Source organism: Melospiza melodia, chromosome 3 (assembly GCF_035770615.1).
Source record: "Melospiza melodia melodia isolate bMelMel2 chromosome 3, bMelMel2.pri, whole genome shotgun sequence".
NCBI classification, from domain to species: domain Eukaryota; kingdom Metazoa; phylum Chordata; class Aves; order Passeriformes; family Passerellidae; genus Melospiza; species Melospiza melodia.
Genome location: NC_086196.1, coordinates 70,182,747 through 70,209,619, shown reverse-complemented (window position 1 = coordinate 70,209,619; position 26,873 = coordinate 70,182,747). Strand labels below are relative to the sequence as shown.

The window sequence follows — 26,873 nt, the reverse complement described above, 5'->3', positions numbered from 1 at the left end:
AATTCATGAGTTCCTGCCCCAAGGACTGTTTATGTATTTTAAACAATGACAGTTTTAGTAAAAAATCAAAGTACAGGAACAAATAACATCTGATCATTTCTACAGATATTAGCACTGCTAGTCATTATCAGTCTAGGTCAGCAAACACTAGGTTGACATCATCTGCTTTCACATTCTTTACCAAGTTTTCTTGTTTGGCATGCAAGAAGGCAAACCATCAAGGATGCTGCAACACGCAGAAAATTCCTGCTAACTCAGTTCAAACAGAGTAATTAACAGAATTAATCAATTTCAATTGAATGAGATCAAAGAAATCTCCTATCAGTTGACTGTTTAGAATAACTCAAGGAAGATTAATTTCTATCCTAGTGTTCTCTTGATCCCAATAGGTTGTTGATGACAGGAGAGTAGAAAGCAAGCTTTTTATCATCAATCACTTTCGTTATTGCTTGGCTACCTGCTGTGTACAAGGATCCACACATTCTTCTATTTTTAAACAAGAAAGCAACCTGTCAATAAGTGCTGAGCCGCTTGCCATTCAAAATGACCACTTAGGGAAGAACCTAAGCATAGTGGCTGCTGTGTAGAATATTTAACAGGAAGCTATATATGGAAAAACACAACTTAGACTTCAAGAGTCCAAGCCAGCCATGTTTCTCTCAAAGTAAGTAACACTGAAACTGCATGTAACAATTACTGATGTCTTAACTGCAATGCATGCTCAATATACCACTTTCACATACAAGACATCTGTTTTACCTAGATATTTATCTACATGTAACTGCACTTGCACCCGAGCTATAAGCTCTAGTTATTACTTATACAGAATGTATAATGTCAGGCTGGAGGATCACCAGCTTGTGAAAGGAATTACATGGTCTAGTTGCCTTCAATAAGGGAGGACAAGGGTAACTGACCCTGTCTTTCTTCCAGTCCAGACTCCTCATCTCATCAGTTACTGTGTATTGATGCAGCACATTTTATTTACATCACTAAAATAAGATCAGCAGTCATTATCTCTCTCTTATGGTCATTTTCTCTTGTGATTTCACTTCAGCTCTTCTGGGCTTCAGGCTTAGTCAACACAGTAATTTAAGAGTCACCATGCTCTGCACTGATGCATTTAGTTTTAGTTACACGCAGCAGATGCAGACCAAAGTTCCTGAGTTCCTGTGTCCCCTGTGTGGGGAAAGTCAGTCACCCACGAGAGGAACTCACAGTGGTCTTCCAGGAGCTGCTAGCAGCTAGGCACTGAGCAACACCAAGGAAAGGAAGGCACTAAACCCTGTCAGGCTTTGGGATTTAAGGGAGGAAGTGTCCACACTTCAGATTCCAGGTGTTGTTTTGGTGGGCTTTTTTTAAGTGCTTAACAAGGACAGAGTAAAAACTGGAAAGAAATGGAGGAAAAAGGGAGAGAACAAAATCACCACTTAGTGCAAGTCAGTGGCTGAAATATCCACTCAGGAGACAGGAGAGGAGATCTACGCTCACCTCCCTGTGAACATTCTAATCAGCAAGCCGTTGGGTGGAGTATTCTTAAGCCCCAATTATTTAGCAAGCTGTTTATGATTTCAGCAATGAAGTATTTTCTATTGACACCCATGTCCTAACAGGCCAAAACCGTACGCTTCTATTCCATTTTCATGTGTACCCTACTCAGGCGAGTTCCCATCGACTTCAAAGGAAGCCTGGAAAGTTGGAGCAGTCGTTTCTCACATTCTGAGTGTCAGAGCCTGTGCTTAGTCTGCCCTGCATGCCTTGGCACGCCCCAGGGTCCTGCTGCACAGATCCTGCAGACCAACGCCCAGCTGCAGCGTGCTGCGGCTCATCCTCCAGCTGGGCCTGGGCTTCCCTTGCCATGGGAGCTGGGTCTGCAGGATTCAGGGACAAAGCATGGGTGCACCCTTGGGTCTTGCCCCAGTACAGCAGTGCCAGTCAGCCTGCACCGGCTTCTGAGCACCAGGAAACGGGAAGCACTCACACTACACCATAGCACAGGAGAAACCTGCCCACTGAAGAAGTTTCCATGGGCGTTCAGCAGAGCACAGGTCTTAGAAAATACTCACTGCAGGAAAGTACAAAAAGCAAACACTAATATAAACTGTGCCTGAAAAAAGTGCATGCATCTTGGGTTTGGATAAAGCAGAACTAGGACAGAAACCATTTACCCTTCATTTTTAAAATCAGTGTATAAATCAAGCCAAAACACAGTCACATATTAAATTAGAATGCCAATTATTCAAAGTGAGTTATTAATTTATTCCTTAATATAAGTTTTCTCCCTAGTAGAGACTACCAAGTTTAGGTAGTAAGATGTGTGCACTGGCCTCATTACAATAGCATATATATGCTAAACATTGTGAAGTGCTCTCTGTTTCACTAATTCTTTGAGGTGAAAAAGTACTGTTATGTCCATTTTTATCAAGGGGATCTAGAAAACAGTGACTTGAGAGCACTATATAAGGAATTTCCTTTGACAGCTTGAGGTTTATCTCTTTGTGTGTAAATGTTCTCTCATTTCAGTTCTGAGAGAACTGAGCCATTTTTTTCCTTTGCAACAGACATTTGTTTCTAATATCTCCAAAACATATAAAGGATATCATCATCATGGATAGAAAATTTCTTTCATCATGCACATCTTTAAATATTTACAATTTCCATTCTACATTTTTCTCAGTGTTCTTTTGCAACCATAATGACAATTTTAATTTTCTTTTTTGTGTGTGTGTGTATGTGAAATTTCCCTCCTAATTTTTCCTTTGCTGCCTATATCGCAATTTATTTTAGAGTTTTCAAATATGTTTTTCTTTCTATCTCCAGATTCCTCTGGCTTTCCAGCTTATACATTCTCCCTAGGAGAAGAAGCACCACACATATTTCAGCTTCTATCTTTCTTAATAAGTAAAATTCTGTTTTCATGGCCTTGAAATTACATTTAGTTTGTATACAGCTGTTATTGAACTGACTTTGTCACTGTACAACCTGGGCTTTTTTCTCTGTATCTAAATTGATTTAAAGTTTCATATTGATCTGAGTATCAATATCCAGTTTGTAAGCAACAATACCACTCATGTTCAAGGGCATATTTCAGTCATCTCATATAGAGCTCAGTCTAAGCAATCTCCATGGGAAAAGCTTCTTTGCTGTGCAGAATACTTTTACTTATTTTCCTTTTAGGTACAGCTTCCCATAGATAGCTTTGTTTCTTGCAAAATAGTAGCTCAATCAAAAGCTGGGCATTGCTTTGTTCCCATTTGTTCTGACAAGTTGAAACTTTCACATTACTTCTTAGAAATTTGCTCCATATGAGAAGTTAATCGTTGAAGAGGTTTTTAATTATTTTGTCAACCCTTTTTTTAAACTAAGATTTGTCAGCCTAATCTGTAGCATCACCTGTTTTCTTTCCAAAACTTGCATTCTCATGCAAAAGTGTTCTCCAGACTGGCATACTAACACAGCTGCTTCTAAATGTGAGTCAGAATTTCATTCCATATTTCTCTCTCAATTTTGATCTCCCTACTGCAATCTGATCTCAAAATTAGGATCCCATAAACAGCAAAATTCAGGGGTTTTTTTACAATATTAAATAAATTTCTCTTTGGGGTATTTCACTTGCAATTAATCCTCTCAGAGTTTCATTCTTTCAAAGAGTGTGATTCTCCTGACATGTTTTTTTATCACAAACTGGTAATTAGACTGCTCTTCTTTAATTGTAGGTTATTAAATTAGATCTGCTGCCTCTGGCCTGAGGTTAATGGAAAAAGAAGAGTAGCTAGCTTTTTCCCACCTCACTCTTTAGAAACTTTTCTTTTTGAAGGGCAAAAACCACTTCTTTAATCCCTGTCTGATCAACTTCATGAAAAATCCAGAGGCAATAGCTGTAGTCGTTACCTGCTATTCCAACTCCTTCCTCCCTCACGTTTTCTTTTGCTGTTCTGACACCAAATGTATGTTATTTTTCCTGCTTCTTCTTCAGATACCGTAGCGTGCTCTTAGTGGTAATTACTGCAAGTGCCTGGGTTGGATCTTATAAACCTGATGAACCTTTCTAGTGGTTAACAGGTAAACTAACAAATATTTAGCAGAATATTTAACACTGGAGCTTGGAAGAAATGGAAGCTGATGCTTCTCTTTTTCCTCTTGGTGTTGATCTGTTCTGGTTCAAAGCAACACATTGCACAAGGAATGTTACACTTCTGACTTAGGCTATTCAGGGTCTAGCTGAGCTTAAATCCTTGCTTCAGCCTGAGTCTAAGATAATCTTTGTGGCTACAGGTGGCAGGAAAGAAATTTTTACAGGGGCAGTAAGTCTCCAATAAGTGGATGGGGAGACTCAGTACATTGTGAATAGAACCCAAAGTGGCCAGCTCCCTGAGCAAAAAGCCACCAGACATCACACATTTGTGGTACTGATCCTTTCAGATGACCTACAAATAGCACTGCCCATGTGGGCCACTGTGTCCTGGTTCCTGATCCTCGTGTTGCCAATGTATAAATACAAAGATATGCCACATAATAATCTCAGCCCTTGTAGCCTGATTTAACCAATTTTATTAGAGGTTCTGTTAAATCCACACTTTTGCTCATACTGATTATTTTTGTTAGTATCAACAGTACATAGGAGGTGAGGTTTGGCCAGCAAGTGCTTTCAGAGTGCTGTGTGCCAGCCCTGGTGAAGTGTCAGAGGGAAAATGCACTTAATTCTAATCATTTGTGATCCACAAAAATTAACCCAAAGAGGAACAGTAAAGGTTTCTAGATGAATCATGTCAGAAGAAACTGGAAGAGCTCAGCTCTCTTAGTCTGGCAAAATGAATGCTGAGAAGGCTTTGATTGCTGTGCGTAGATCAATCACAGAGTCTTTTTTGAGCTAAGGAACCATGTTGGCAACAAAACTGGAATTTATTCTGTGAATAAATTTTGGCTGGGAATCACAAAAAAGCAAGAGAAGAGCCAACTTTTGGAGCAAGCTCTCAATAAGGAGGATTAGAACAAAAACTTAACATTGTAAAATAGAGGGTGGCCAATTTATAGGAAAAATATTTATCTGACGTGCTGCCTGCAAAAACAGGAGTTTGGCCTCAGAGGCTCAGGGGAAAGGTTTCTTGAACCCATAAATCACATTGCCTGGTCATCACAGAACCACACAGACGTCAGAGAGCTGTGGGGAGAGACATAGCTCAGCAAGCCCCAGATCTTTTAGTGTTCCCTGGTGGGTTTGGGCTGGATGGCCCCTGTTCCCCAGCAGCCTCCAAACCAGTGCAGCCCAGTGCCACACGAGAGCTGCAACCCCAGCAAGGGAGTTCATCTGGCATGCAGCTCAAAAAAAACCCCAAGTCCTTCATCCCAAACCCTGCCAGCCACACATAGAGATGTAATATTCTTCCAGCCCACAGCTCTCAGGTACCAGACTGTCTCTTCTCCAGACTGAGAAGAAAAATCATCTGGAAGAATATTTTTCAGAGTAAGATTTTTTATAAGTACTTGTTCTCTGATCTTCTGCAATTTTAGCAACAGTAGCATTAAGAACTACAGTGAAGACTTAACATTTTTATGCTAAATTATTATCATCAGGGTTAAATGCTGTACTGATAATTTAAGAAGATTTGAGCTTTAGAATGCAATAACAGTGTCCTGAACTGCATGTTCTACCAAAGCTGAAATACTCACAGCAAGTAAGTGTCAAGGCTAAGAGTATGTGCCATTTATTAATAGAAGATGAAGCTATTGCTGAATTAAAAAGTAGCCTCAAGTTACTAGTATAATTAAAAACTGTGTTTAAATATTAAGATGAATGAAATAATTTAAATTGTGAGCTGTCAAAGTGCCAAGTAAATAATTTAAAGACAGATTTTAAAAGCAGAGGGAACACCCTTTTTCTGCTTTTGCTACTTCTTCATATTACTAAACCATTTTTACCCTTTCTAATCTCATCCTCACATTCTTCTCTGCTATCTGCATATGTTAGCAAGGTTACTTTCTGCTACAATATATTTCTGTTTTTATAGTATGTGCTTGTAAAATACAGAAGAGGTTGTGCTTTGTCCTATGTGAAAATGGAAAAAAATATCATTGGGAATAGAAGGAAAACCCTTTCTGGGGCAGCCACAGGGAATAAAATAGATGTTTATGGATAGAGTAAGGAAAATGAATCAGGAAAGTGGGTATGGGCTGACTGCAAGTTGCTTGGTTATCTAAATATTTTCTTTTCAGGACTCTTCAATCTCCATTTTCTCTGTTGTTAAGAGTTATTTTTCTCACTTTGGATAAACAATACCCTTTTCTTCTTTCACCAAAGGGCATCAGAGGCCAATGCTGATGAAGAGGGGAAAAAAAGGAAGGCAACTGCTGGCACTAAAGTAAGAAGGAAGTTTGTGCACTGACTGCACAGGTAGTCAGGTGGTCAGAAGATGGATTACTGCAGGTCAGGGCCCTCACCTGGAATATTGAGCAGCCAGGAGACAGTTTTACTCTGCTTGATCCAGCACCTTAGCTAGCCTGGCAGTATCAAGTCTTGCCCTATTATCTCCAAGGTGGAGCTGAAATGTAGGATCCCATGGGAAGCTTCAGTTAGACCAGTGTTTTTCTGTGAGCAAAGTTTTTTTCCTTGGAGAACTGGCTTCTGTCATCAAAGACATTTTAATACACCTCAAAAAAAATTCTCACCATCTCCAACTCAAGGCAGCAAAGAATAGAAGCAGAGCCTTGTTCCCACTCTGCCAGATGTGCATTCCTGATGCCTTGCTCTGTCTGCCACCAACCTGGATGAGGGCATTGATCTTTCATGAGTGTCATAAATCCCTAGGTGCTCTCTCTGCAGAGATGCAAATAGACACCCATAGCTAAAGTACAAGGTATAATTGCATCCATGCAGAAAAACTGTGCATGGCTAAGGCTCTCTGAAAGGTTGAATATGCTCAGTAAAAGCAATGTTCCCATCCCATCGTTTTTCCCACAGATTATAGGAAACAGATTTCTGATGCCCATTTTAATATTTGCTTAAAAGCACACAGTGCCCAATAGATGAGTAATGCCCAATAGATGAGTAAATACATTTTTGAGAAACCAAAACAGAGGTTCCCAGATAAAAGCCTACCTAGCTGTAGTATTTTGAAAGAATGTTTGAGAGTTAAGTAAAGAAAACAATAGACTTTTCCCCCATTCATAACCTGTGCAAGGAAGGTTAAGTTCCTCTCTGCTGAAGAGCTGGTGATTTTTTGCCTGGAGATTTGTCATAGAGGCTGGCTCACAACACTCTCCAGTCATAGAGCTGGAGGCATCCACAGTTCTGTCTGCTTATACCTTTGAATACACTTGAGTTTTTGTGGAGAAGCTGTTCTCCACCCACACCTCAACCCAGAATTTCTGGAGAGTTTTTTCTAGGAATCCCAAATACTTTAGCAAAGCTTGTTGATGAGAATATTTCCCAGATATAGAAGCATTTTCCTTTCCTGTCACTATATCTCTATTGAGAGACATTTTAGAACCACCTGTTTTAAATACAATCTTTTAAGCCATCCTACTCCATGCCTTTATACTTGTGAAGGGGATGTTCTTGTCCTTGCACAAAGGTTCAGCTTTCTGTGGAAGCAGTAGCATCTGTGACTTATAGAAGACTTCTATACAGGACTTCATTCCTCATCTGTGTGCCTTCTTTTTACCACACAATAGCAGTCTGGGTGAGCTTTTCATGGGGCTGTCCCCTTCAGCTGGGTACTCATCTCAGTTGAATAGAAACCTGAATTAGATTCTTGAATACAAGTATCCCAGCCTCCTTACAGGCTGCATAAAGGCAAGATTAATGGAATGAAGCACATAAAAGACCAAAGATGTGTATTTTGCAAAGTGGATAACATATGGTTTCTTCTCACTGAGGATTTTACTTATGCTAAAACAGTTTTTTCTTCTTATTCATATAAAGAATAGGATTTTCAGATGCATTTTTTAATATATCATGTATTGTTGATGAATACCAGAAATGTACTGATTGCTACAAATTCCTTTTTCCTTAAATTAATCTTTTATTACCTTTGGCAAAAAGGCAGAGGTTATATATCTATCACCTTCTTTTGGATTTTAAATATCAGGCTGTATTCATTCAGCAAAAGGACCAATGCTCTTGCAGCAGCTGTAAGCAAGATTCCCAGAACACTTGCTGTACAGGCAAATGGGATCACAGGTCATGTGCAGAGCCCAGAACTGTCTTGTTAAGCATCTGCAGTGAAATACTGGTTTCAATGAGCTTCAGCACTGATCTCAAGTGAGTTTTACAATTAATTTTACTATTGTATCATATACTTTGGCAAAGGCAATAATTCTGCCCCACCTTGAAAAGGATAAATATTTCTCCTTTGGTTTTGTGGCCTTTATTTCACAGGCTGAGAGTGGCCCTTTCTCAGTAACTCACAGAACCACTGTAAAGCCACAGCTGTCCCTTCAGGTAGCAACTTCACAGGCTTAAAAAGGACTCAACTACAAGCAGCACATACAAAGAACAAGGGAAGCAGTAGCATGTGATATCTCCTGAGTGTCCTGCCCGTGTTTGCTGATGGTCTGAAGATACCCAGTTGTGGCAAAACTGCGAAAATGCTCATCATTCTTCACCACATTATTTCTATATGTACACCTTTCCACTTCAGATTATATATGAAATTGTGGGGTTTTTATACTCTTCATGACTGATGGCTTTCAAAATTCCTTAAAATTATTACAACGACATTTGAAAGTAGTCAATGTCTTAGCTGAAGCACCAGAGCATCCTACAAAAGGCCTCAGGAAAAGTTTAGTAGTAGTAGAATTCACTTCATAGAATCATAGAATGGTTTGCATTGGAAGGGACCTTAAAGACCACAGAGTTCCAACCCCCCTGCCATGGGCAGGACACCTTCCACTAGACCAGGCTGCTCAGAGCCCCATCCAGCCTGGCCTTGAACACTTCCAGGGACAGGGCATCCACAGCTTCTCTGGGCAACCTGTGCCAGAGCCTCACCACCCTCATAGTAAAGAATTTCTTCCTATCATGTAATCTAAACCTATTCTCTCTCAGTTTGAAGGCATTCCTCCCTCTCCTGTCTCTACATACTGCTGTAAAGACTGTCATCTTTCTTGTGGATGCCCTTCAGGTGCAGGTTGTAATCAGGTCACTCCAAAGCCTTTTCCAGGCTGAAAAAAACAAGTTCTCTCAGACTTTCCTTGCAGGTGCCCCATCCCTCTTATCATCTTGGTGGCCTCCTCTGGACGTGCTCCAACAGGTCCATGTCCTTCCTATGCTGGGGACCCCAGAACTGGGTGCAACACTCCAGGTGGAGTCTCAGCTGAGAGTAGTTGAGGGACAGAATCACCTCCCTAAATCTGCAAACTCTATTTTGTTCTTTGTAATAGCCAAAGTTACTCTGGAAGTACATCTTCACAAAAATTTTGTAATATAAGTTAATAGTGATTTTCAAAATATTGCACTCAGCTCCAGGGTTTCATTTCTGCCTGCCTAGACTTCTTCAGAAGCAAATACTTATTCTGGGAGAGATCAGAAGGCTCAGGCAGTAACATGCATGTTTCAGATGGACTCTGCTGATCTGCCTGCCTTTCTTCTGGAGAGCTGGCCAGAGGCAGTTTGGGCAGCTGTGGTGTTGCGAAAAGCAAATATAATCTCATACAAATATGTGACCATGAGTTCAGGGCTCTGCCTTGTTCACATGAGAGGAACACTGGAGTGAAGGCAGATCTGTTCTGCCCCATGGATGGGTTCACAGGTGCAAGCAGTTGCCACTGCCTCATTGACTCGTGAGAGCTCTCCCAAAGGGGGTGAAGATTCAACCCTCAGAGCTATTGAGGCTGCACAACCTCAGGCCTTGTGTTTATGGCTGGGGATATGATCTGAGCTCTTGTCTTCTGTGTGACAAAGATCAACCTGCACAACCTCTGGTACAGGCCCTGCATCCCTCCTGCCACTTCAGGGGTGGTTCTACCTTCCCTGAATGTATCCTTGTCAACCAAGGAATTGGGGCAGAACAAGACTTTGGAGGGATCCTGCAGCAGCCTCCAGAGAGTTCTTTAGAGGTAGAGTTACAAGCCTGAGGAAACCAAGTGTGGTGCCAACATTTGTTTTACCATTCTACCAACTTTCCCTTGTGTACATGAGTGCTCACAATATGATAACTTGTTTTGTGAGCAAATATAAAGCAAATGGGAGGTGGGAAAATTGAAAGATCTATTTGAGGGAATAATGGCAATATTAGCAAGACAAAATCATTATGTAGGCACGTGTCCCTGTGAGTTTTTGTTTTGTACATGTATTTTTGTTCAGAGTGGGAACAAATGAAGGAGATATTAGAGCAGATGAAATCCAAAACTCAACCAACCAAGAATCCAGCACACATCTAAAGCCAAGTCAGTGGGAATTTTGCCTTATTCATGACTGCTATAGTTCCAAGCATCCTTAATGATAACATTCTTAATTTTATAAATCATACTACAACCCATATAGTCTATATCTCTGGTCATGCAATGTGGTTTCTATTTAGATTTAAGTTATTAATTTCACCAGTTTGCAAGAGATTTGACCTTTCACTTGCCTTTCTCTATTAGCTACCAACAACCTTTCGACAGTGATACATTTCTGGTTTGGAGCATCATGAAAACGAAAAGAGAACAACACAACAGCAAGCATTTTTCAGTGACATAAAGGATAATAAAACTGGAGATTTGGTGATTACTGTGCAACTCAATGAATTTTCAAATGATCAGTTCAGCTAGCAACACTCCATTATTCAAATGATTGTTAAGAAAATTTTTTTTTTCTGGTATTGACAGACAGTTTATAATATGATACAGCATATATTACTTCAAATCTGTGAGGGAGAGAATGAGACAAAATAATATTTCTCTTTAATAACCTACACATACCATTTTTTTAGTATAAACATACAAGATAAACATATGAGCTTCCCTAAATTGTTTTGCAGCTGATCTATTTGCGTCCAATACATTGTCCCAGTACAACAACAACAACTAAAACTACCAATTTATTTTGTGGAAAAAATGTTGTTCTTCTCTGGGCTTCTCTTCTCACCACATGCCATCAGTAAAAAACATTATATTTTAATCTGAATTCTGATTCCAAAGTAAATAAAATACTTTCCTAGTTTAGCCATCAAGCTTTTAAATAAGTGACTGTTTTAACTTGTGAAGAGTCCAAGATTAGGACAAAAACTTAATCAAGATGCAAAGAGATGTTAGGATATATTTGGGGCTTTTAAATTGCTTCATAGCCAAGCTCAAAATTAAATGGAAATTATGGGGGTCTTGTTACATGTAACCAGCAATAGGCATTCTTCATCTGACAGAGTCAGGTTAATGTTTAAACAAGTTGTGTGGGATCTACTGATGTCCCAGAAAATCCCTTTATCAAGGACATTCCAAATGATGATAATAGCCTTTAATTTGACCTCAAACCCAAACCTCCAGGTTTTGATAACATTTTATAACATATATCTAATTTCCAGGCATCAGAATTATTTTGGGTATTGTTTCAAAACACAAATTCCCTGTAGCAATGAAACCAACCTTTGATTCTTTGTGACAAATTTTAGCACATTTCAAAGCAGTTTCCATTAGCTGGAAAGTGATGTTTGTGGGTCTATAAATGCATTAAATAATTTGTTTAAAATCAAAACTTAAAATATCCTATTTTTTACTGAAAACAGGCAGAGCATATGAACCAACTGTACATGGACACAGTTTTACTGTTTACACTTCCTGGCACTAGAGATTTACCAGCCCTGTGGCCTCACATTTGAACACATGGACAACACACTTCTAGAGCTCAGCCCTACACAGAGAACACATTTCCAGAGCACAGTTTCCTGCCTGCTGGAAGCAGACTTCAAAGCAGACTTTTGCCATTGTCACTTGTTTGTATATCCATTTCCCAAGCCAGAATTGAAGATGTGACTCCACACTTAAAACAAGAAAGCTGCCTAGAAATTCAACTTTGTGGCCACAAAATGTGAAGTTGTCTGCTACAAAAGGACTATTCTTTCAGGAAAATGAAGGAGCTCTGCAGTCTTAGCTTTAATTCAAGGAAAAAAGAGGTACTCCATGTACCTTGGTATTTATTATGTATGCTAGGTAGGGGTAAAAACATCTTCCTTTTAATTCAACATTAGTTATAGCATTTTAAACATTGTGGAGCAAAGGAGCGATGTTCTTTTTCTTTTAAAAACATATTGGGGATTTTTTTAAACTTACTTTAACTTGAAATTTGCAAAATTTGTTGTTTCAAGCTCACTAGTTGGCAATTCAATGGTTTTTTTTCTGTTTTGTGCATCCTGAGTTCTCTTTTTAATTTCATATCTTTTCTGAAGTAAATGTAGTCATGAAAATGGATTTCTGCTTGAAACATTATTGACTGGCAAAGGAATTTTGCTTTTATGTGTAAGAACAGCCTGTCTTTATTGTTCTGAGCCCAGATTCTGGCAGGATGTGTGTTGAAGCATATTTTAGACTGCAATTATTAAAACTTCTTTCAGTGTTACATAGAACACATGAGTCTTTTTTAAAAAAATAAAATAAAAACCATTGATTATTTAGATTGCAGTGTCCCTGCAATGCAATGGATTTATTTCAAGAATTAAAATACAGTTTTCCTTTCAGAATGATGGTTTCACTAAACCTTAATAAAGTAAAAAGGCTTAGTGTTAATGATGCTCTGTAAATTATCAGCATTTCAGCAAAAAAGATGAAAGTAAAGATCCAGAAAAATATTAAAGTAAAAAAATCCAGACTTTTTCTGCCAGATTTTTTTCCTATTTTACTGAAGTTGGATTGATTTACTTTAAGCACAGAAAGTATACAGGAGTCAAAAGTTAGAGAGTTGTACAAAGGCCAGTTTGGTGCAGTTTGACAGAGGCAGGAGTTGAAGGAGTTTCTCCCTGCAGAAAGCTCTGTCCCTTTTTGACAACACAGATTAGTTTGCCTAGATAAGCACTCCATTCTTCTCTCTTTTTCTCCAGAGCATACAGACTGAGCACTAGGTGTCACAGCCTTGTCACCACTGGTCTGGGCCACCCACCTTGTGGAAAGAGCCAGAAATAAGTGTGTTTTGGGTCAAACCTTCTGACTGTTGTGGCAGGAAAGATGTAATGGGAGGAGGGGGTCCCACAGAGGTGGTGTGCCCTGCCCTGAGACTGCTCATCTTGAGGCCCTTGCTCAGTCCACCCCCCTCAACTCACTTCCTAGAGGAGGGCTCTACGGGCTGGCTTTGTACAGGTGAATAAAATGCATGAATTATCTGGTCTGCAAACAAGGTGGGCAAAAAAAGGAGATTGGCCCCCCTTGCTCTCTTTCACTTCTGCCTCACACCCCCAGCTCTGGACCATTCGCACGCCAAGATCAACTTTGGATCTAAGGACTGCTGATATTCTTTGTTCTTTCTCCCTTTTATTTCTCTCCTCCTTTTCTTTGCCTGGGCCACACATGGCTGTCATGTTCTACCCCAGGCTCCATACTCAAGTTTGTTGTGGGAGTGGGGAGATTGTGGCAGCATGTGGTGGCTTGTGAGCCAGGACCTTTGAGAAGGTTGCTGTGGGGCTTGAGAGCTTATTGAAATGTACTGAACAAAATACAAGGGCTTGTGGAAGTCTACTGTAGAATTTAAGAGCTAGTGAGCCAACAGCTTTTGTGTCTACACATGGGCTGCGTGGTGGAGTTATGGTGACTGCACAACAAAGTACAGGAGCCCCCAGACATGTGGTCCAATGTCTTTGTTCAGCCTGATGAGAATTTATAAGGAACACCACAGCCACTGCTGGTTCATTGGAACACCTTGTTCCCACCACCAGAACCCCTTGCTTTAACACTGTATCCTCACACACCTGCAGGGCAGCGCTTTGTCTATCTCAGTTACAGTCATTTATGGAGACCAGAGCATCCACTTAGTCCACTCAGTCCTGCTCATGTCATTTGAAACAACAAACAGTGGCCAAATAAAGCCAAACTCCATCTCCTTCCAAAGCACTGGACCTGAAGCTGAACACTGAAGGTAGGCTGGTTACCACTCATTTTGGTTTAGGAGAGTGCTAATGCAGCAATGATTTTGAAGGCCAAATCTCAAAAGTCACAGGCAATTTTTACTCAGTACTTATTCTGAAAAAATCACATTGGACAATTTCACCCAAAAATTTTGGATTGTTTATATCAACAGGAAACAGATCCTTCCCAAACTTTTTGGGTTTTATTAGCCAACATGAGCCAGCAGAACAGTTAGGAAAAGAGTTCTTAGCTCCTGGCCTAAACTCTTGGGGCTATGAAAGAGGAAGCAGAAAAAAAATCCAAGCAAAACTGTGCTGTGGAAACCTGGACTACAGTTTATTACATTGCACCTTGAACATGCATTTTATCTTTACAGGAAATACTGCAGCAATAAAAATATCCCTCTCCCAGCTCACTCTGACCTCCCTTTAGAAAGACAAGTTCTCTTGAGTAAGTCAGAAAATTATAGATGGACAACTCTATGCATTTACAGTAATGTTTCATGTAGACAGTATTGTCTCAAAACTTGAAACTGCTTAAAAGTGGTCATAACTACTTTAAATCATGTACTTCTTTTTCCTCTCCAACAGTGAAAAATAAAGAAGGATGTAATAAATAAAACAGTGGAAGGAAGCCAAAAATGTATTTGTCTTCATGTTATTTTGTGGCTTACCACATCATACTGAAGACTTCAGCATTATACTGTGTTGAATGTTATGTCAATTTGCCTGCCAGCAGAGAGTGATTCCTTTCTCTTCCAAAAGTGGATATAGGAAGTAAATCCACTCTTTTAATTGCAGATTAGTTTAGATGGGAAGTGGTTATACAAGCAAGAAAGTTAAACTACCATCTATTTTGTCTATGTCAATCAATCATATTAAAATAAAAGTATGAAAAGTCTGCTTAATCTCAACATGATGCCTCTCAAATCCTCAAACATGCTTTGTCAGTAGTGCAGATCTTTTTGACTTCATACTTGAAAAGTATTGGGAATTAATTTCCATCTGGTTTTTTTGCTCAATCTTTTCCAAATCCTGACACGTTATCTTCTTAGAGACATTTTTCAGCTTTCCCTTGTTCCTGCCCCGGTATACTTCCAAATTCAAGATCTTGACCAAGTGGAATTCTCACCAAGGTCCAGGAGAAACATCAAACACACAAAGTAAGCATACATAAATTTAAATCTTTGAAAACTAAGTACAGCTGTAAGGGGCTGACAAATGCATGGCTGTATGTATTGATGCAGCTCCTTAACTAATCTAGAAAACTAGAAGGGTTGAAGGCCAATGAAACACAAGCTACAGGAATAAAACATCATTCATTTGTCTGGAGTATGATCTAGAATGTTCTACAAAATATTTGCAAGGTGAAAAATGAGAACCCCCGTTCCGGGGCAGTCTTTTATTCTTTCTCCTCCACTTTACAACATAATACCTATTTCTAAGGCATTTACAAGTACCAGAAATATTTTTTCCTTCCATTCTCCTAAAAGACTTTTACCTCAGCTTCTCCATCCTCAGAGAAAGACATTGAGTTGTATTTTGTGCTGTTAGACTGTTTATGATGTTTCCTTATTTCTATTCTTGCTTCATGTTTCTCATTTTAGAATATGTCTTTTCTGGAAGCAACTATCATGAAAATACCAAAAAATCATCAATAATCCTAAGGATATACACATATTAAATGTTCATTACACACAACCTTCAAATCCTATGTGATCCTGTTGACTTGTTTGCATTATGCTTTCTTTTTAGTGTTTAAAGGGTTTTATGGTATTTACTCCCACATTCCTATGGTGCAGCAACTTTCTTTTGAGATATATTCCAATATTTTCGAATAGATTTAGTTCCACACATAAGATAAAGGATTGTGCTCCACTAATCCAAGCTCCTATATGAAACTTCCATTTCAGAGAAGACAAATGTGCTACTTCCTTCCCTTTACTTTTGAAAAAAACTTTTTGGTTTTGAACATTAAGCTGGTGCAATTTCTCCTAATAGGCGAATTTATATTCACACATTCTATAAAATGCAGATTGCATAATACAGCATGATGGCTCTATTCCATTATGCTTCATTACTAGGTTGGAAATTACTCACACAGTATGTTTTTCTCTTTAGTACTCTATCATTCTAAATTATGGCTGCACTGTAGGTTACTCTATCTAGTAAATAAACACAATTCCTGCCTGGCACCCTACTAACAGTGAGCAACACATTCCTTCCCAGGTGGTCCTGGGGCCTTACTTGAATTCTAGCTATGTAATTACATTCAACCTGCCTGAGGGTCTCCTTTAGACTTTGCAAATGTACTCTTCATTTGTCATGATTTTATAGCAGTGCCTCAAGCAGTGGAACAGCTATACTTGCATACTACAGCAATCTTGGTACTTCAGTATAACTTACCTCAGCTGTTTTCCATGCTTTCTAGAATCATGGGGGAAAAAAAACTGACCATAGGAAAAAATCTGATAGAAAACAACTGTTTGCAGTATTTAAAAAGGAACAACTGAGTGCATTATCTTCCTAAAGAAGTAAAACTGCTCATTCTTCAGCTTTAATGTTCATGATTGACAAGTTATCTTAAGCCTCTGACATTGCTTGAGAAAGCAGGGTTAAACTAAATCTAGAGAAAAGTACATAGTCACTGATAACTCAGTGGAGGAAAGGAAGTGTAATAAGGAGAAATCACCAGCAGGCTGGGACCTTTTAATCAGTAACTACTCCAAACTGAATATCCATCTCTGTGGTACACACATTAACACAGTAAAATTAGTCTAAGGTTACAGTTCTATTATTTCAAGGAGAAGTGACCCTTCAGTTAAGAGGGTTAAGTATTTTGGAAGGCATCACTTCAGCATGATTAAACATCCAAAAGAAAGAAAAATTCTAGTTCACTTGCAAAAATTTTGAACAGCAGACAGTGATGCAAAAGAACACACAAACTCTGCAATCATCAGAACTGCGTCAGAAAATAGAGTTCTGTTGCACGGCACTAAAGGTTCCACTGTGAAGGTACTAAGCTCTTTATGCCCAATCCAAGACTATTTACCCTTGTGTGAGGACTGAAGACAAGCAGGAGGAGAAAATTCCTGCTTACAAAAAAAACCCACTTACATTACACTGGAAGAAGCAGACATTTTCTAAATTTTTGGGGAAGAAAAAAGGCAAAAAAAAAATCCTTGGAAAAGTAAGGGAAATATTCTGAACCCACCTCCTTCTTCTAGTAGCTCATAAGACTCATCTCTAATTCAGAAACTACAGTACAAATTACTGTCCCTTATCTGACAAATCTGCAAACAGGTTTTCCTGTTTCATGTGGTCTAAGAACTGAAGTATTAATTCTTTCTAAGATTTTGACTGAGATTTCCTCAGGGCCTGAGAAAACTTTGCTGTCCAAACTTACATACCTGCTGATAATTCCCACATAAAAACACAGATTTCCAATATCTGCCTGCAATAGTAACTATTCAATATTAAGGCATTTAAATGAAAGCATTGTTTAAAGTGTCATTTTCTAGAAAAAGATCACTCTATTTATCAGTTTCCTAATTTCCAAGCTTCAAATTAATCATCACACTGCTACGTGTAACATACGCACAGCATAAAAGTGATATTTGTGATCCGGGTAAAGTTACAGATCTCTCCAGCTTCTCAAGTAAGCACTCAAGAACAATATATTGGATAACTGGTCTAATTTTCCTAAATACCATGCAGATATAGGAAACATAAAATAAATACACAAGGGTAGTGACAAAAAAAGACCTTCCCACAAAACTGACATTTCAAAGGAAACCCATCAACAAAAATAGGACACACCTATTTAAAATGGCTATGTATGTCATTCCAGCATTTCCTAAAATTTAATTCTTAATCAGTTATCTAGTTCTGCATTCTAGTTCACCACGTAAAGATAGTTCAACATCTACTCAGCAATTACTGAGATGAAATTGGGTATTGGGAAATAGCCAAAAACATGCCAAAATTCTTCCATTTGAAACCCTTAAAATCAGGGAAGAAAAGCAAAGAAATAGACATAAGGGAAACAGAAGAACTGAAATATTTTAAAAACCAAACAGAAACAACATGAAAATAAGAAAAGCCAAAGGGATGATGTGAAGGCCAAGAATGTGTACCAAAGCTTGACCAATTCATCCACATTGAAGTCAGACGACAGAGTTGAACAAACACTCCAAAAAGGACAGTGTCATTCAAAAAGGAAACTGAAAAACACAGAAAATTTGAAACAACCAGTGGTTCAGGGATGAAATGTGGTGCAGCGAAAAGGACCAAAACTTGCCAAAATTAATCCAGCTGAAATCCCTAAATTCTGGAAAGAAAGGGAAACAGAGACAGATGTGAAACAAAAAGAATTGAAATTAAAAAAAAAAAAAAAAAAAGAGATAGGACAGTAGGACAGATAAACAGTAAAAACCAATGGGATGACCTGAAGTGCAGGAATATGGACCAAAGCTTGCCCACTTGATCCTCATTGAAATTTCAAGATTTCATTCCCTCCCCTGAAATGAAATCCTTCCTTCCAGGAAAGGGAAGGAAATCTTGAAATCAAAAGACAGAGTTTAACAAACACTCCAGAGAAGAGATATGGTCATTCAAAAATAAAATTGAAAAATCCTGAAAATTTGGCATGAAAGCGACTACAACCAATGGTATTGAGATGAAATGTGGTGAAGTGAGGACCAAAACTTGCCAAAATTAATTCAGCTGAAATCCCTAAACTCTGGGAAGAAAGGGAAACAAAGAGACAGATGAGAAACAAAAAAAAAAAAACAGAAATTAAAAAAAAACCCAAAAAACAATAGGACAGATAAACAGAAAAAGCCAATGGGAAGACCTGAAGCGTAGGAATACAGACCAAAGCTTGCCCAATTGATCCTCATCGAAATCACAAGATTTCATTCCCTTTTCTGGAAGGAAGAATTTTCTTTTCAGGGAATGAAATCTTGAAATGGGAAGACAGAGTTGAATAAGCACTTCAGAAAGGTGATACGGTAATTCAAAAATAAAATTGAAACACCCTGAATATTGAAGTGGTGTGACTACAACTAAGGGTACTGAGATGAAATGTGGTGAAGTGAGAAGGACCAAAACTTGTCAAAATCACTCAAATTGAAATCCCTAAAATATGGGAAGGAATGGAAACAACAAGACAGATGTTAAACAGAAGAATTGAGGCTTCAAAAAACAGAAAAAAACCAATAGGACAGATAAACTGGAAAAGCCAAAGGGATGACCTGAAGTGCAGGACTATCGACCAAAGCTTGCCCAATCCTCATTTCCTCATTGAAATTGCTGGATTTCATTCCCTTTCCTGAAAGGAAATTCTTCCTTTCAGGTAAGGGAATGAAATCTTGAAATCAAGGACAGAGTTGAACAAACACTCCAGAAAGAATATATGGTCATTAAAAAATGAAGGTGAAGTCCAGAAAATCTGTAATGGAGACTGATTAGAACTGTTAAAGCTTAACTAAACAATGTATTTGTCTTTATAGCAGTACTTACAGTAAAAGTTATGTCTTGCTTGTGGGTTCCTCATTTGGTGATGCAATATTCTGGAGTCACCATGCTTTTGTTCTAAGATAAAGCATTTTCTTTATTGCTGTGTTTAAGAAGTCTTCTAAACAAGTCATCTCTTCATAACATATTCTCTTTTGAAGCACATTTATTGCCTCTCTCTGTATTTCCTGTCCAAAATAGTAAATGTACAAATAAAGGTAAAGTGGTAAATTAGTAATTAGGACACATGGCATTTATGTAAGGTTGTAAATCTTCATAGTACTTTGCAGATGGTCACTGATACAACATGTCAGGAAGTGCCTACAGACCTGAACAAAAATAACTTGGGTCTCAAACAATTGAATAATTGTACCTGAAATGTTCCAGAAGGTTTGAAAGAACATACCTTCATTAAATTACTAAATGAAAACTAGCATTCCCAATAATTCTTCCTTTCTTAAGGATCATTCACATGAACCATATGCAGCATTCAGTCTAATTGTTGCTAAAGGTCCCCAGGATGTCAGGTGTGACTCCAAGTAGAAAATTTGTTTCATTGTTTATTGAAGGAAGATGGGCATTGCTGCAATTCCTTTTCTTATTTATGATTTTCCTAAGGAGCATTCACAAAATAGGCTGTTAAGCATCTTTTCTCAACAGTATCAATAGTTACTGATCAGGACACTTAGAGGTGTTAGTGGTTTTAAAAAGGGAGTAACAATCTTTAGAATTTGGTTTCCTTTTTTTTTTTTTTAATTTGTCTTTCCCATCCCCTCCCATGTGCTGCAATATTACGAATATGTCAGAAACACATTTTGAAAAAGGATCCTGATGCATATAGGTCCTTACCTTCAGTTGTCCACAGACTTGACAATTTCAGATGTCATTAATTTCAGGCATATTTCTTATCTTTTCATTGAATTCCTGAAAAGAAAATAATGTGTTGCAATTATTCCACGTTCTAGAAAAGCATAACACAGAGCAATCTTACATAGAAAATCTGGTCTGTTAGTCACAATATTTGTGAAAATATAATTGCCACTAGAATCACGTAACAAAGCGGACAAAGAATAGCATTTTAAGTAATACGATAATATGGCAGTCATATAGCCTTTTTCTTAAACTTCTCACACATTATTTTAAATACTTGAAGATGTCATGAGGGATTAAGAGAATCACTGTAATCACCTTTCCCTCTCTCTCTTAAACATGCTATATAATCCATTTGTAAATATATGCAGGCACAAGCAAAGGAATATCTTCATCAGCAAAAGAAAGTCTAGCTTGACCTCTGGGATTCTAAAATGTAGCCAAACAACTACATTTTCAAGCCACTTTTTAATATCCAAGTCTTTTTGGCCAAGAGATGAACTCAAAATAATACAATCAGAAAACAACAGCACCTGTTTCTGAAGTCTGCATCACAGAGAATTCATTCCCACTCTTATTCAATGAAAAATGAACTTTTTCTCATAAATTCCACAGGTTGCTAATCTGGACCCAGACTCCAGAAACAGAACCACAAGCAATAGAATTAAAACATTGTGCTCATGCACAGTCATATGATGTCATTCCTTAAGGTTTTCATAGAACTTCTTAATAGAGAGAAGCACCAAGTGTGAGTCTCTGTGGTAGATACTGCAATCATTTCACACACCTAAATTTTACAACTTTCCACCTACTAGGAGCTCTGATATTTTGCTTAAAGCCCTGAAGTCAGGCAAACATCGTAGACCACCAGAATTTTGTTTTTTATCTTTGATTGTTCTTTGTTGTATCTTTTTTGCAGTTAAACGTTGGAAGTATGAGTTGTAGTTGACAAAGACCAAACAAAACAGGAACACAGTAGTATTTTTTGTTGACTTTGAAACTTTGTTCTTACCAAGAGCCAGGTAGCTATGGTGGAGATGGACATGCAAATTCAAGGAAAATCAGCCTTGCAGCAAGACTTATCTGTATGTTGTTACTAATCACTAGTGTAAGAACTTTAAATTAGAGAATACTTTCTACTTTTAGGCATTTATAGTATAGGATCTCATGTACTCTGTAAGTAACTCAACTGTTCTGATAGACAATACTCCTCTGCTCCCATTTAATTTGAAGTGATACAAATCTTTTGATCCACCCTTCAGTCTCTCTGTGAAAATAAACCTGTATGGGCTACCACCTAAGAACCAACCAAAATCAATACCACAGAAAACCAAGCCCAAGGAATCTTGGGTAAAAAAACAAACACAAAATTCTTAGAACTGCAAGAACCACTAAAGGCGGTCAAAGCAAGCCTAAAAGCATAAATGATCATTTACAGATTTTCCAAATAATGTGTGTTTCTGCTCGGATTCTGTTTTGATTGTTTGGCCTTTTTTTTTCTACAGGCAAACTCATTTGTCTGGGGTGCAGGTTTATGAAAATGCTTTCAGATGATCGATTCTCTTTACTGAAGCTGTTTTTGATCATTTGGTTATTACAGAAGCACACAAATTGCCTGGTGTCATTTCTGGTAAATTGTGTATCTCAGTTCTGTGAGCAACTGCCACAATTCCCTGTAAATCATGTGTGCCTGCACTTGGGGACTGACAATAATTAGGAAAGTATGAATTACATTCATTTCATATGAGACAGTTAATGAAAATCTTCATGTGTAAATCTAGAGTAGGAGAAGAGTTAGACTCTATGAATAAGAGACTGATGAGTTTTCTTGGAATTCCTAAGGGAATGGGATCTCTGCTGGGCTTTCCACTGAGAATTAGGGCAGATGAAATTATCTTTTCTTTGATTAAATACGGCAAATCTTATTCATAGTCTAAGACTATGTAGCCATAACTCTGAAATCAAGTCTCTTCATGATCTTCAATTTTAGTAATTTGCATTTTCTAGAAACAGAAAAAAATATCGCAGCTAGTAATATATCCTATATTAATTTCAATCTTGTCCTTACAGTCTATTTCCTCCCTTTCTTTTCCCTACTCTTTTCTCTCCAACCCTGTCACCAAAAATATTTTTTCAGGATCTCTTTAATCTCATCTGTAGAATTCACTTAGATGGTCCAGAAGATTTTCACCTCAGATAGAGAAAATTAGGTTTAGAACACACACAAAAATTGGTTCCTTAAGTTTATCTGCTTTATAAAAAGACTTTTGCCCTTTTTTTTTTTTTTTTGTATTTATTCTGCAATTTTGTCCATTTTTCTATATTTTTTTCCAGTGGCAATTGCAATTTGCAGCTGTGAATATATTCCCCCTACAGTCAAAATTACGCATTTCAGTAGAGTTCAAGAACATTCTTGACCCCTCAAAATCACTTTACCTGTCTCTCTTTTTCCATCAAAAACTCCATGAATGAATTCCAAGTTCCTCTTGGCAGAATTCCAGCACATGAAAACACACAGTTGTGACTGGTAGATCACAACCACACACAATGCATACACACAGCAACCTAGGCTTTGGAGCACAGCAGCAGAATACACCTCACTGTCACAGCATATGTCACAGCCGAGACAGCTGCAATACACGCAGCATCATCATACAATTTCAGAAAGCATCAACCAATACAGAGCCCAAGTGAAAGGAATGGTCCTCTCACTAGTCCTAAACACATTCATAGTCTCAACCCTAGTAACCCTCTCCACCCCAATCCTATTCCACTTCTATCCAACAACCTCAAGAACACCCCCAACACAATTACAAACACAGTCAAAACCTCCTTCTTAATCAGCCTAATCCCAATAGCAATCTACATCCACTCTGAAACAGAAAGCCTTACCTTCTGAGAACGAGAACTCATTATAAACTTCAAAATCCCTATCAGCCTAAAAATAGACTTCTACTCCCTTACCTTCTTCCCCATTGCACGGTTCGTATTATGAGCTATCCTACAATTTGCAACATGATGTATGACCTCAGACACCTACATTACAAAATTTTTCACCTACCTACAAAATAATGCCACACCAGAAGGCGGTAAGCATCCACTCTCTTCCTTGTTTAGCCCAGCCTTTTACACCCCTCATGCTCATGCATTGCACCCGTGTGCCCTCTGTTGCCTTTGGTGGTTAGTCAGCACACATGGGCACTCCAGGTCTCATTGCTTTCAATGCTGCTCACCTGCTGCTCGCAGCTGGAGCCCATTAGGAAAGAGGTTCAGCTGCAGTCCCACTCCCAATGAGCACAAACTGTGTGCCTACACCCAACCTTGGAACTGACCCCAGAACCATTTTCTCTAATGTCCAAGAGAAACTTTTACTGTGCTGCATCAGCTAATAGAAGACAGAAAGCATTCAAAGTTTCTGCCTTCTACCATCATGTATAAACCTGTTGACATATTGTAACAAATAAAACCAATTGCTCAAATTGCCCTTCTCTGAAGAAGGTAGTAAAAGACTTTACTGCTGGCAAAGTTCAGCGAAGTTCAAATGCTTTCCTCACACCTAAGCTATGGAAAACTTATCAAAAAAGACAGAGGAAATACTTGAATGTCCCACAAGACAATTCACACCATCCAGTTACTAAAACTACTAAGCTAAAGATATCCACTTCATCATCTGGAGTAACTGGCCTCAGTGCCTGGTATCCGAGAAAACGGGCCAATTCCAAACATAGCCCAGAACAAAGCCAGTGCACAGAGACACCTGAGCACATGGGAAAGTTGCACCCTCAAAGTTTCATCCCATGAGCACATTTAGTTCTTGTCAAGGGGATGAAAACTCAATAATCAGACCTCAACATCTTCCTAAACATCAACATCTTCCTCTCTCTCTGGTACCTGAAGTTAGGTCCTTTCCTCTTGACCAAAACCAGCTGAGTTTCAGGACTTGCAGGTGTTGATTTTAACCAAACTCACAGTTTGTGTGACTCATATACTGCCTTACAGTAATCAGCTTTTAGTGAGCTGTTGTTTGCTGCCTATTAGCTTCTAGCTATTACCTCTCACATCAGCCACAATGCCTGAAAATTGTCCCACAGGTAGGCTGTAAACCTGCTAACCCTTGAAATGTGCAAGTTTAGCATTTCAGCAAGCAGCCCTAAATAAGAGTGGGTAAATAAACCAGGAGTGCACTCTTTTATTGAGTCTGTGACTGTCTTCATTGAAATGACGAATGCTTTCCTTATTTAAATAAAGACATCAGCCCTGTGAAGATACAACTTTCCTAAACGTGTATTGTTTTATATATATTTCGTACCAGATAAGCCATTTATAGGGATAAACTGCACCAGTCAAAGAGTGATATTATGTCATGAATAAAATATTCAAAGCAAGTGTTTTTCTTATCAAATCTTATGAGATGAATGGAATTCCTTTAGAAATCAATTACAAAGAGCATTTTAGAAAATTCCCACATACAACTCTTTAGAGTTGGAAATGTAAATTAATTTTGTAAATAAAAATTTGTCCTCTGCCAAAGACATATGGACCCTAAATAACCAGTCCTCTATATACAGGTTCTCTAATAATGCTTCTGTATACAATTTCATTTCACTGAGGAAATATTGACTGTATTCTACTATAGAAATACAAATAATTGGACAAAATAAGGTACTTTGACTGTGCCAGACCTGGAAGAATTAAGGTTAAAAACTGCTCCTGCATAATCCTTCAGTCCCTCATTTACACTGCAATTACAGAAAAGTCATGCAATGCCTACAAAATTCTGATCTGCTGAAACTGTTGGAGGATAAGCGTTTGAACCTATGCACCTTCAGTAGCACCCCAGGTAAAACTGTAGTATCAGCACCATTTATTTCGGGTATAATTAAAGTATGTGCAATGATGATTTTGTTTTCATCTAAGGAATAAGGAACAGATCCACAGGAACCAAATTGTGGATTTTAGATGCAAAATCATGTTTTTAAAGGCATAGATATCTATATGCACCTGTTGGCACAAAAAGTATTATTAAACAATAGGATTTTTTTGTGTTCTCATATTACACATTATACTGACCCAAAACCACAGCTGCAGTGAAAGCAAAAGGTGATGAACCCAAAATAAAGAGAAATTTATTTTCACTCAGTGTGACAATAATTTAAAAGATCCAAATGACTGCAAGTATTTATGTGATTATTTTTAATGTAGAAGTAGATCCAGATTTATGTACTTGTCATGAAAGGTGCAGAAGAAATTAATATCATCTTAATAAAATTTCTCTTTCTTAATTTAAATATTTATTAATATTTAAGATTATAAATCATGCAAAACATGTAAGAAAGATACAGTTCAAAAGATGGATATGGAAACAAAGCACAAGAATGAATATGAGGAAATAGCATTAGAATACAATAACAGAATCAGAAAAACTAAGAAACAAAATGAGTTTTAAAAGCAACGATTGATACCAAAAAAAAAGCAACCAAGGGGAGGTTCAATTAATACTTCATAATTCAGTGAAAAACAAAGGAAAATACAGACTGATTACTCCACAAGGGAAAAAGGAAACAACAGATGACTCAGAAAGGTTGAAGTCTAACGAAATAAGAAAAACTGTACAATTAACATCATTCTACTCACCTTACTAAGCTGGAGTTCCCCCCAAGAATAAGACACCCCATGTCTCCATGGAAAAAATTTATGTACCGTGAGGTAAGTTAATGGCAGTCACCAGATTGCTGGTAAATTAATATTTATGTTTTGGCCATTAAAGTCTGGGAAGGAAAAATGAACTATTTCAGCCATTTTGCATGGAACAGTGTGGCATGAGAATGTATTTGGCTTTTAGGGGAAAGGATAGGAGTATGACAACTTCTGTTTCTAAGAAAAGCACTCTCATCATGAATGCTATTGCAGCAGCCTTAGATATGGCCTCAGCCAACAGTTAGGAGAAGGAATGAGTGCTCATGAAAAAGCTGCCAATTTGGAGGAGAGAATGGAGTACGAAAAAAGAAATCTGGGTAACCAACAATCCAATTCTGCCCTGTTTTAATCTGGCACAGCTTTCAACTATTTACTGCATTCTTTTTTTCTTGTAAGATCATCCTCTTCCAAAGAAGAGAGAAACAGCCTTCCCTTAAGCAGATGATCTCTTCAAACATGCTCACAAACTCCCAATTTCAGCCCAGCCAAGGATAGATTTTGAAAGCTGGATTCTGTTCCTGCTGGATGAACAGAATCAGATGGATGCTGTCTGCAGCTAGATCTGCAGTTACTTGCTATGCCCAGCAGATCTGTGGAGCCAGGATTAATTTGAAGACTGTGAGACTGTATCACTAGACAGAGACAGCATAAATCCATATCCCTAGCATGAAAATGGAGTTATTTACAGTCAGTTTTCAGAAACTGACTAAAACTTTGTTTCAATTATATGAGAGTACATTTCAGTTATAGAAAAAATGGGTG

The 26,873-nt window shown here is 38.2% G+C and overlaps 1 protein-coding gene across 1 annotated transcript in view; it reads right to left on the bottom strand.

Moving 5' to 3' along the window:
* Nucleotides 1-26,873, bottom strand: part of KCNK2 (potassium two pore domain channel subfamily K member 2) — a 130,450-nt gene that overhangs the window by 86,791 nt on the left and 16,786 nt on the right. The window contains exons 2-3 of the mRNA XM_063152178.1: nucleotides 20,394-20,468; nucleotides 19,551-19,732 (exon numbers count right to left, since the gene is read on the bottom strand). Coding sequence (XP_063008248.1) covers nucleotides 19,551-19,584 — 34 coding nt within the window. The 5' untranslated portion in view covers nucleotides 19,585-19,732; nucleotides 20,394-20,468. The remainder of the gene's footprint in view (nucleotides 1-19,550; nucleotides 19,733-20,393; nucleotides 20,469-26,873) is intronic.